Genomic DNA, 12,791 nt, shown 5'->3' on the forward strand with positions numbered 1-12,791 from the left:
ATAAACATGATAAACATGTTGTGAAAATGTTTTTGTAGACATATATTATTTTGGCAACATTGTCCCAAATTAGAATAAGTTTTGCAGCAAGTGTTCAATGTTTTTGATTGTTATTTTAAAAACGTTTTAAAAGTTTAAATGTTTAAAGCATTTTGTGGTATTGGGTAAAGACCTACTACGTGCACTGAATTCATAATGCATGCGATATAGACAACACCATCAAAACTTCCGTTTCAAAAAAGGGTCATACATTAAATTATGATATCATAATTGGCCAAACGTTTTTCTACACCAAAAAAGTTTTCCTCTCGGTAAACGGCACTAAGCATGCTAAGTAGGCCTTTGCCTATAATAATTGTAGGCCTATAGTCAAACACTTCCGCCATGATGTCAAACGCTTCGCTTTAACATGTTTAATAAAACATAGGCCTGTGTTTGAAGGCCTATGAATAAAATAATACTCTTTTTGGTCATTCGAGTCAGGTGAACATAAAGCTGAAAATTCCTCACTTTGTGTAATTTAATAACTCTTTGGCCCAATATCTTTGCAGAATGGCAGTCTTTCTTACACCTGTTTGTGACCAAAATACACCAAATCAGAATTAGGCTAAGAATTTTAAGGCTTGATTTATAAGTCTTTTATAGTCGACATCATCATAATTGTTCCTATTTAATATGGACACTTCTTAGCCTAAGAAGTATCTTAGGTAACTTTTTTTACAGTGAAAACTTTCCTGCGTAAACAGACAATTCCTTTTTTGTGGCCATATGCGTAAACGAACGCTGATCCGGCATCAGATCGCGCTTGTATACCAACGCGTTGGTACGCACCAAAATATCCATGCAATTAACTACGCATGGTGTCGCAGAAAAAATGCTTTTTTGACCTATTTTGGTCAATTTACGCGAAAACAAGGTCCGGTACCCCCAATTTTTTTTGCGCGATTTTACAGAGCTTTTTCTTTTTCATAACATAATATAAAATTTAAAAAATTTTGTCTCGACAATTTTTTTATACAACGCAAAAGGTGGTATATTTTGGGCAAATTGCTGATTTTGCCATTGAAGTGTACAGAGATTTTTGAAATGTACACCTCTTTTAAAAACGGCTGTAGCTCAAAAGTGAGGTCCGGCACCCCCTGTTTTTTTTCCTGAATTATTATCTACACATATTAATGTACAAAATATGTCAATTTAAAAAAATTTGGTCGATAGGTTTAGTAACGACGGTAAAACCTTAAACAATATTTAAATGTCATACGGGAGCGTATAGCAACGTTTGCACATTGTGGGATATGAGAGAACACCGCAGACACATCAAATGCATTCTGAATATGAGGAATGTCCTTCTGATATCACAAATAATTTTGATTTTTCGAAATTCGCGATATAATGCAAATTTTATGGCAAATTATATTTTTGACATTTAACAGTCAGAAGTAAACTTTATAAATCAAATAATACATACTTAAAGTGTATGTAGCTGGGAGGAAAAGCAGTGCATCATTTGAAAATTTTGACCTTTCGTATTAGGGTTAGCAACTATTTTAAACTGTTGCGATTTGGTAGTTCACAGCATCTTGCGAATGGTAGTGAGCTTTGGCTAAAATTGCATTAATCATTTCATAGCGAGTGGGCAAAATAATTCAAATATCACAGATATACGTTTGTAGGTCCTGTGGTTCTTGAGTTATGTTGTAAAGAGGGTTGAAACAACAACACTTTTGTAAAACGTACATAACTCATTAACAACAATAAATCAAGCAAGTTTTCAAAGTATATTTTTTGTAGAATGAACTTTTGCAAAACATTAAGGTGTTATTTTTCAATATTAATATATTGGTTTAGATACTTTAGTTTTGGCTGATTCGACCAACAATACCTCGTTTACCCTTAAAGATATGCATTTCATTCCCCAAAAGACATAATTGCCTTTAACTTAAGTCGGGGATTTTCCTAACTTTACAGGAGTTGATTCGCGGTTCACTAATTCCTATACGTTAAAACCAGGGAAGCGGCACGTCCCTGGTACGTTAAATGTCACTGACAGAAAACAATACATTTAAACTACCTGCTGAATCAATTGGTTGGAATGTAACCATTTATACTATCAACTTGTGTTTGAATTAATGTGAAACCATTCAGCTACAATCGCAAAAATTCAATACCAAACGAGGAAATTGTGCAGACTTTTTGTGCTGAACTTGATTTATGCAAATTTGTTCTCAGTATCGCGGATGCGAAACCGCACGTAGACCAGCCTACTACAGAAATAGATTCAACGGTGGGAGGTATATAGGTAAGAAAATTTATCAATTTCCCATGCAACAATATACACCTGTAAGCTCTGGTACACAGAAGATTGAACTTATTTTGTGGTGTGATTTGCATGGTAGTGGCCTTTTATTGAAGGCCTTATTTTTCAAAGCGTTTCCAGCAGTATAAGCATGAGATTGGTCTCTCTGACACGCACCCGTTACCCCCCACACCCACCCCACCCGCACACACACGAGTTGTAAAGACTGGCAAACGAGTACCTTTAACGTTGACTTATACGCGAGGAAGTCTGCGCCAGTTTTACAATCCAACGCGGACCTGCTTGCAGTTTTACAATCTAATGCGGACCAGTTTTACAATCCAATGTGGACCGGTAACCGACCATACACTGGTATACGAAAGTTTTTGCCTAATTTTGGAATATACTGGTGGGAGAAAGGACATTCGCAGGTGTGTCCACTGTTACATGAAGTGTCATTCTGGTCAACGTCCTTGGTTGTAAGCATTTACCAACGCACCCCCACACACCAACGGAAACCACGCGCAGTCTACATTCTTGCACACACAACCCTCACACCTGCAAATACACCCCCTCGGCCCTCCCCCTCCATGCCATCCCTCCATGCACCTTATCTCACTACTGACTTCAATATTTTGCTTCCTTTTGTTTCAGGTATCAGCACACATTGCATCTTGGACCGGATCTATATAGGGTACAATGGCAAAATACAAAGTAAGTATATAGGAAAAACTTCTTACAGATAAAACTACGGGAATTTGTTCGCTTTGAGTATTTTTAAAATTGTGCCATGTCTAACAGACATCGTGCAATATTTTGCATCAAAAATGCACAGTGAATCATTTGGATGCCGTCGAAGTTACCGTCCCTTTACCTTTTAAGTATCTGCGCGGCGGGGGTCAACTGCAGCCGACCCGGCAGACGACAAGTTTCAATTTAAAAAAAGAATTGTAATTTTTTATGACTATATTTGGAATTAGCATGCATGAAAAATGCATTAAAATGAGTACAAACAAGTCTAGTTTACCAGCATGACCAGTTTGTCATACATGCATCAAAGTAAAAGCAATATACATTCATTCATTCATTCATTCATATTTTATTCATCAATCAATATCATCAAATAGTAAATAAATACAAACTAGTGGCAAATGGTGGTCATAGACCACAAACCTAGCTGGGGCATGTTGGTGTTGTGGAGGTATCTGACCCCTACAAAATGTTCCAAAAATGCTCCCCTGGTCATGGGGTTTATTTTCACCGAGTTTGAGTCCCGTACTCCTAACAGATGTCCAAAAAATTCAATTCTAAGATTTGACCCCAGATGACCTTTGACCTGACCTATGCATGATGTTCCATAATGTTCCCCTGGTCTTGAGGTTTGTTGTCACCATGTTTGAGCCTCGGACCTCTTACAGATATCCAGAAAATGAAATTCTACGATTTGACCCCAGACGACCTTTGACATGACCCTTGCACAGTGTTCCAAAATGTTCCCCAGGTCAGTAAGTTTGTTGTTGTGGAGTTTGAGCCCCGTACCCCTAACAGATGTCCAGAAAATGCATTTAGAAAATTTGACCTCTACATGACCTTTGACCTGACCCCTGCAAAATGTTCCCTGGTCATGAGATTTGTTGTCACTGAGTTTGAGCCCCATACCCCTTGCAGATATCCAGAAAATGAAGTTATAAAGATTTGACCCCAGATAACCTTTGACCTTACCCCTGCAAAGTGTTCCAACATGTTCCCCTGATCATTAAGTTTGTTGTCACCAAGTTTGAGCCCCGTACCCCTTACAGATGTCCAGGAAATGCGTTTCTAAAATTTGACCCCTGCATGACCTTTGACCTGACCCCCGCAAAATGTTCCCCTGGTCATGAGATTTATTGTATCGAGTTTGAGCCCCATACTCCTTACAGATGTCCAGATAATGCAATTGTAAGATTTTACCCCTTAATGACCTTTGACCCCAATTCTGTGTGCAAGGTATGGGCACTGGGTAAAGCCGATGCACATGTGTAAGTGACGTCATTGTGCTATGTAATATGTGGCAGAAGAAGCATTTTGAAGATATTTGGTTATATACCGAAAATGCCCCTTTAATGACCTTTGATCCCAATTCTGTTTGCACCATATGGGCACTGGATATAGGCGATACATATGTGCAAGTTACGTAATTGTAGGGCGTAACATGTAGGAGGAGAAGCATTTTGAAGTTTGTTGCCAGAAGAAGAAGAAGAAGAAGAAAGAAAGAAGAATCGGAGAGCATTACAGTACCTAGCTGGGGGGTGTAAACCCCCCAGCTAGGTAATAACATAGATCGATATATGTATATATACAAATCAGTTGGAGTAACTTTAAACAGCAAGATTATTAGTAAAAGCAATTATTAATGTAAGAATTAATATAGAAGTTGTATACCATAGGCAATGCATGTACTAAATAATATATCTAACATGATTAGAAGTATAACTCAGGATATGGCAATAAAATAAAAATAACGTTATACATGATAATATAGGTATCCAGGATATAATAACAAAGTTGACAAGATTATACAACTAAATTCATCAACATGAATAAATAGGTATACAGGGTATATTAATATAGTATACTATCATAAATACATGTGAATGTAGGTCCAGGCCTACAATAAATCTTACATTTAACAAATTAAATGTAGGTATTCAGGATATAATAATAAAGTATATTTGAGACCAAAACATGAATACAGGGTATAATAATATAGTATAGCAATCATAATATAGTATAACAATCATATTTACATAATAATGTAGGTATAGGCCTACAATAAATCTTACATTTAGAAATCAGATAGTTATATGTATAATACATAAATCAACATGAGGGATATTGAATGACGAGGTCCCTGCTAAACGCGGAGCGTGGGGGTGCAGGGACCTCTTTAACTAATTACAAAATAACATAGGAACAAATCAATAATCCGACAATAATAAGAGGGAGGGAAACAGAAAGGGAGAGAGAGAGAGAGAGAGAGAGAAAGAGAGAGAGAGAGAGAGAGAGTTAATTAGAAATATAGCTACTGATTAAGTTTTTCTTGATTTTAGATTTGAAGGATGCACAAGATGGTGAATTTTTGATATCAATATGAAGTTCATTCCATAGTTTTGGCCCCTGTGATTTCATTGTATTACTAGCCAAAATCGTTCGCGTGGGAGTAATATAGGTGTCATGTGCATGTCTGGTGTCGTAGGGGTGGTGTAAGGTGCTGGTGTTAAAGAAGTTGTCATGCAGAAGGTCATTTGGGAGAAGATTATTGTGAAATTGGTACATGAATGTGGCAAGTTGTTGTTTGTAAATGTCCTGAACTTTAAGTGTAATATCTCACCTATATATCACCTAGAAGGGGAAGACCAGTTCAGTCCAGCTGTCCAGAAAGTGACTTTCGCTTATGGTCGTCAAAGGTTGACAACATGTGTCACACTGGAAGCATTTTGCACATACTGGAGCTGAATGAGTTATATTACCCCGTTTGGTAGTTAAAACGTTGGTGAAATATGACCAAATTGTTCAAGGCGTGTATAGCGTAATGATAATCCAATTTTCATTATTTTTTTTACAGTTTCAGCCAGATTATTCGTCATACACACTGTCATCACCAGCGTCTGAATTAGAGCCGACGTATGACGTCATTGTCATAGGTTCAGGATACGGTGGATCCATTGCAGTCAGTCGCGCAGCCAGGGCCGGACAGAAAGTATGCCTCCTTGAAAAGGGCAAAGAATGGAAAATTGGAGATTTTCCGGAGAAAGAACTGTCTGCAATCGGAGAATTGCAAATGACTGTTCATGATAAGAAGAGAGTCAAAGGTAGGTTGTATTCTTTAAATGCCAAAGAGGTGGGGGATCTTATATTATTATTATAATTATTATTATTATTATTATTACTATTAGTGTTATTATTATTATTATTATTTTTATTTTTATTATTATTATTATTATTATTATTATTATTATTATTATTATCATCAAGGTAACCCAACAAGCCTGTACGATATAATCATCAGTCCCGATGTCGCCATCTTACAAGGATCTGGATTAGGAGGAACGTCACTAATCAACGCAAATGTCGGATTAGATTGTGAGACAAGAATATTTGAAGATGAGGTCAGTGTGGCGTAACTTGAAGATTAACCCCCTGAGCACTACCTGCCGATCTAACATTGCTTCTAATTGGTCAATTATATGATATCTTCATTTTAATCACCAATCAGAATGAAGTTTTGCAAATATTGCACCCCAAGTTTTTGGCGTGGTGAAATTATTCTAAAAATGTTGCTAATGAAAACCCCTTTTTGACAAATAGGCAGGTTGTTCTCATGGGGTTAAGGACTACAACTTGATGTAAAGAGTGATATTGCATAATGCCGAATACCAAGTTTACTACAAACCATCCCTATATAACACGCGAAGCGCCAAATTAGCTTTGCTTAAAAATCGGCAGCGTCACCATCTGACTCTGTACAATAGTATAATACAAAAATTAAGGAAGAATTAAACAAATATGTTTTTTCCCATTTACTTTCCTAGGTTTGGCCACAAGCTTTCCGAGACGATCTTGATCAGTTCAACCGAGTCGATCGTAAGCGTGTTTATGACATGTTGAAGCCAAAACCATTTCCAGAGTTCCATCTGGAATCTGACAATCTGCCAAAATTGAACGCTATGGAAACAGCAGCCAAACACATTGCTGATATTGAAGACTTGGAAACCAGAAGTATCTTTAAACGGTAAGTTACAGTGCTAGAATACTAAACACCTAGCTATGTTACACCCCCTTATTGTGATATCGTATGTACAACTCATTGATACAAATGGGTCACGCACTGCCTCATGCTATCAATGTATGACCCCTGTTTATATGGTCACCTCTGTGACAGATATAAAACAGAAGTTCTAAAGTAAAAATGAAAACTTTTTTCAGGCTGAGGTAGCGTAAAGATAAAACGAATGAGATGTGACAATAAATGAGTAAAATTATGTCAACGCGCACTTTCTCCGTAATATTGTGCATTTTGCGATGTAAGTGCGTGTACCCATTTTGCCACGTGCATGCATAATCATGCTAGTTCAAGTTCAAGTTCAAGTTTATTTGTTTTCATCTCAATTCACAACAAAATTATACAAATGGAAATTAAAGATAAGGAAAACATAATGAGATAACTTATAGAAATACAATAAGAACATGAAAAGTGAAGAGATGTGGATGCCGCAAAGACGCAGAGCGTGAAACTTGTGGCACCCAATCTGAACAAGATGGAAATTTAACTTACGCTACAACGAATGTATCATGTGGCGAAATGAAAATTAATTGAACGGAATCAATAAATCAGATAATAATACTTGAAAGTACAACAATAAAAAAATATATAATAAATCATATTTTGATACAAGGAGAAGCGTATGATTCCCTCACTTAAAAGATAATTAGGACAAGATCGGAATCAAACATATTGTGCCTAATAAATTAATGGGGTATGGACAGGCTGAACAGTACAAGACAAGACAGGACAGGACAGACCCAAGTAAGACGGGCAGTTTGAAAATACCCTAAAACGGAAGTTTAATCAGTTGTGGTATAAGAATCGATTAAATAATCTTTTAGTCTATGCTAGAGCAGTAATCATAATGAACATGATGAAACTCTCATCCAGCTGCTATAGCCCTACCAAAGTTGTCACTAAAAGATTTGAAAAAAAAAGGCCATGAAACTATGTACAATATGATGGCATTTTAAAAACCACCACAAATAACAACTGTACTTATCATCTATTTCTACTAGCCCTCCACTGTACGTGAACTTTGCGAATACGGATCAGAACCATGTTGGCATAGCGCAACCGGCTTGTATTAACTGTGGTAACTGCTGTGGCGGATGTAACACCGGCGCCAAGAATTCTCTCAATATGAATTATCTTCCGGATGCAAAGGCACATGGGGCGAAGATGTTTACCATGGTTAGTAATAATATCGCTGTGATCCTCGAAGTTTGATCTACCACCCTCCCTCCGTTAAGTTGTTATAATTTAAGACCGAAATAAAAAGACTAGTTTGCGTATGACGTCCTGTCAACCCGGACCAAAAATGCCGTACTGCGCAGGTCAGCAATCAATCACGCCGCGCCTTTGCCCTGACGTCAGACGCAAACTAGTCTTTTTAATTCGGTCTTCAATTATAGTTTAATTTTATTGGCTAAAATGAGCGCAAGGGATTAGACCTACGTCGCACAGTGTCTTCGACCCTATATCTTCATGGCAGGAATCGCCATGGTAGGTTAAATCCACAGCCACGATTAGCCATTTGGTTCAAACCTTTAAAGCTCTTTTAAACTAATAATTAGTCGAGGGACATAACTAAGGCTACTCACAATAGCCGGGTAATCGATCTTGGTTGTGCGTGATTAAGCTTGTATACCCCATTGAGGTCAATGGTCATCGACTTTATACTGCCTACAGTGAGTGCAGCTGTACTACACGCTGCACGCTGTAGTCCATAACAGGACCAACGCAATATAAAATGGTCAAATTTTGAGTTCAAAGCGCACGGCCAATTTTCAAAGCGCATTCTAGCGACTATCATATCTGTTCAACACGTATTTCCAAGTTTATGAGACCAAATCTGGTTTCTTGAGAAAAAAATCATGACGGGAGATATTCATCATTTTCTAACCCGGTATCAGAAGATTTTCGTCTGATATCAAAATCGTGCATAGCAATTCACGTGTATCGATCCCGTGTATTCATTTTAGTGTCCCTTCTGCACCAAATAATTATTAGCCAGGCGGTGTCGGTGTGCGTCGTACGTCATCGTTATTTCAGCCTCTTACTGCACCACCCGTGGAAAAAAAATGTTAGGATGGCGGTACCTCTCCCCCTTAGTAATACCAGGTTAATTCCTTTACTCTTATTATTCTACAAACCCTTAACGAAGTGAATGTAAATACCCTTATTAATTATTATTCAAAATAATTCATATCATTTGATTGCAGTTCGAAATCACGCACGTGTCCCGAAACACTGACAAAGACGTCTGGCGTGTTCACTACATCTGCCACGACAAGAACCCATCAAAGGGAGTAGGGCCCTTCGTCGAAGCAAAGGTGGTCATCTTGGGAGGAGGGTCAATCGGAACAACCAACATACTACTACAATCTCAAACCAATGGTATAGAATTGTCTTCCAACGTTGGAAAACGCTTCAGTACAAACGGTGACACAATTGGGTTCAGCTACAATGGGGAGACGAAAATTCGACCCGCTGGACAAGAGTTATCCACGATTCGCAAGAAGGGGAAAGGTCCTGGGCCTTGTATTACGTCAGTGATTGATTTGCGTGGTTTACCTGGGAAAGAGCTTCACGAAAGTTACGTCATACAAGATGGGACGCCCCCATCGTCAGTTGATGGGCCATACAAGTTTCTACTCAGATGGGTGGATAGTGGAACAGATACGACACCGGGAGAGGATGAATGGAGAGAGTTTGGAAGACATCTTAGCGGTAAAGGTTGGAAGAATTCCTTAGCGTTTTTATCCATGAGCCACGAAGATGCGACAGGAGAGCTACGACTCGATGAGAAGAATGGTCGTGTTTGGGTGCATTATCCAAACGTGGGCGAAGGTGAAAACTTCAAGAAGGTCAAAGACGGCATGACGAATGCAACACGAGCGCTTAAAGGTATGTAACACTGCAAGCTGATAACATGCGTATTAATATTGGTGTTAGTCCGTATATTATACAAATATATACTGCCATGAGAGGTTCTGGTTAAAATTATGGGCCCGAGGTGAGATCGATAGTACTATTTTCCCGAGGGGCGCAGCCCGAAGGAAAATATCCGCTCTGTGGCGAATTCTGCTTGACCTTGTTTATTTAGCATGATTAGCACAATCATGAGCAAACTAGTTACGAATACGATGTATTTTTAAAGAAACGATCAAAAGAAAAGCCTTCGAAATCTGTCGTTACAAAATCTGCCAAACCAGACCAAATGATTTACAAGATAATTATTATGCCCTTTTTAAAAGACAAAATTAATGACCCAATGCATTATCTCAAAATCGTCCTCTTACAGGTAGCTTCGTAGCCAACCCGTTTTGGGGTGGATTCGCGGCAAAATTCAGAGATACCAAAGGGATCATCACTGTTCATCCACTTGGAGGTTGCGTCATGGCAGAAAACGGATCGAATGGTGTAGTTAATCACGCCGGGCAGGTGTACAAGGGAGACACGGATGAGCTTCATCCCGGGTTGTATGTTGTAGATGGTGCGGTGATGCCGAGGTGTCTGGGTGTTAATCCGTCTATGACGATATCTGTCGTTGCTGAGAGATGCATGAGGCTCATGGCCCTGCAACATGGATGGAATATCGATTACGATAGCAAGAAAATGATTTCCATATACAATACTAGTGCACCATCCTAGACTGGTTTGATGTATGAATTGTCGATTATATTGTTGTCATCGCCGCATAGTGCCGAATAATATCCAGCTATAAACCGTCCGTATTGTATTATTCTATCAACAGATGGCGATGTTACTGATTTTTTAAAGCAGAATTTATACTCCATCGCTGAGCATTTGACCGCAACAAAAAGCGCTTTATCTCATTTGCTAAAACCCAATCGCTATCGCCCAGCGATGTAGTATAAATTCAGCTTTACAGTGAATGGTCGTCTTTGCCCTGGTCGCTATTCGCGCTCGGCAAATTGCCTAAAGTACTTCACATGTTAATAGGGACGGTTTGTAGTCAACTCTTATTCGGTATTCTGCAAGAATCACAATTATTATGATTATTAAACAAGAAAGATAATTAAGATATTAAATCACATCATTCTTATATTTTGTAGATGCAATTTTTGTATTTTTAGAAAGTGTTTTTAAATTTGTTATTTTTATTATATCGTTATAGAACGTACCTCAATGTCCATAGCATTGGGCCGCTGAGGTTCTCAAAGAATCATCAGTGGAAGTTGATTATACATAATATACTTATTGTTGTTTCTTGTTGATCCTGGCTGCGATGTTTATTCTATATGTATGCTGATTATGATACTGCGCTTTTATATAACTACGTCCCTGAATTATACTAAATGGTTTATATGGTCTGTCTTTTGCCAAAGTGAGCAGCGATTTTCTTGGATCTTACGTAATTACGATAAATCAGTTGCTTTTTTGTTTGGTGATCAGCTACCTTCGACTATATTACAAATACGTATTTATAAATACGCACATGATCCATGGGCACGACATACCAAGACCAGCAAGCGTGATCAAATCCTCATGTCATTAACTACTATACAGCAAAGGATAGAAACAAATTCAAGTATTAATTGAATAGCAAAATTAATACACGGGGGGATTCGAATTTGTAATATGTTATAAAAAACAACATTTTGACAGACATTTGCTGACAGAAAAAATATTTATCGACAGAAATGTTTGTAATGTTATCACAAAGTTGAACAAAATAGACAATTGCTGCACAGTCTCGTGTTGTTTACCGCCTTTGCATTCAAATGTACAGGAGACCACCCGCAGTGTAGAAGGTCACTTCGAGATTTACTGTCTACAAGCTGTTATGGCAGCGCGGATGTGGTCATGTGCGTATTTATAAATATAGTCAAAGCATACTGATGAATATTGGATGGTTTTACACAGAAAATATTATTGATGAATCAAATATTGTACATAAATTCTGAATTGTAAGTATTAAAACTATTAAGAATATCGAATTAATGAAATAGAGGCTGGTTCAGAATGACCTATAGTATTCGGCAGGTTTCCCATTACCCATTTTGAAGTTTTCGTAGCGTGTTATATTAAAGACAGGGGGGGTGTGGGGGGGGATGAGGCTATGGATCACGAAATGCCCTTTTAAGGTCTTGTCTTCCACAGGGGGTGTTTGGATTTCAACTGGAATAGCCCATTGGGCCTACATTGTGGCAAGAATGTTGCCACAAAATAATGTTCTGTGAAAATGACCATAGACTAGCGAATATCGTTATGTATGGTGCGTAATTTATTATGGCTTTCCTTTTGTATGTACATAATTGATTCAAATTAAGCAATGAAATACTAGATATATTACCTGCCAAATAGAGTTTATATAAAAATATGCTTTATTTGCAACAAGAAATCGAAAATTTCAATTAGAGTTTATATGTTTTAAATGCAACAAGAAAATCGAAAATGACCGCGTACTGAGCTTTTACATTGTATTTTTCAGAGTGTGGATTCTGGTATTTAGCATCATACCGAAGTAAAAACATTAAACCAACCAATATTAGAAAACTTTTGTTTATATAAATAAATGAAACATCTTAAAAAATAAGGTATTTTAAGGCTTATTCAACCGACCACTTCACCATATTAAATAATTTATACAATAACTTGTTTTGTGTTCGCTAAACATAATTATAATATTCTGTGGCCATCAGAAGCATTCCCGAATGTGTT

At 37.7% G+C, this 12,791-nt stretch overlaps 1 protein-coding gene across 6 annotated transcripts; it reads left to right on the forward strand.

The window, feature by feature from the left end:
* The first annotated feature begins 2,016 nt into the window (after positions 1-2,016).
* Positions 2,017-12,175, forward strand: LOC140157514 (cholesterol oxidase-like). 6 transcript variants are annotated; one of them, XM_072180733.1, is made up of 8 exons: positions 2,017-2,299; positions 2,951-3,010; positions 5,901-6,147; positions 6,311-6,444; positions 6,868-7,067; positions 8,120-8,294; positions 9,326-10,010; positions 10,408-12,175. In XM_072180733.1, exons 2-8 carry the CDS (start codon positions 2,996-2,998, stop codon positions 10,755-10,757), a joined length of 1,806 nt encoding a protein of 601 aa, XP_072036834.1. In that variant the 5' UTR covers positions 2,017-2,299; positions 2,951-2,995; the 3' UTR covers positions 10,758-12,175. The 6 variants fall into 6 exon arrangements, with proteins under 6 accessions (XP_072036834.1, XP_072036835.1, XP_072036838.1 ...); XM_072180734.1 differs by lacking the exon at positions 2,017-2,299 and adding an exon at positions 2,323-2,392; XM_072180737.1 differs by lacking the exon at positions 2,017-2,299 and adding an exon at positions 2,343-2,378.
* Positions 12,176-12,791: the final 616 nt, after the last annotated feature.

The sequence above is a fragment of the Amphiura filiformis genome, chromosome 7 (genome assembly GCF_039555335.1).
Source record: "Amphiura filiformis chromosome 7, Afil_fr2py, whole genome shotgun sequence".
In the NCBI taxonomy this organism is placed as follows: domain Eukaryota; kingdom Metazoa; phylum Echinodermata; class Ophiuroidea; order Amphilepidida; family Amphiuridae; genus Amphiura; species Amphiura filiformis.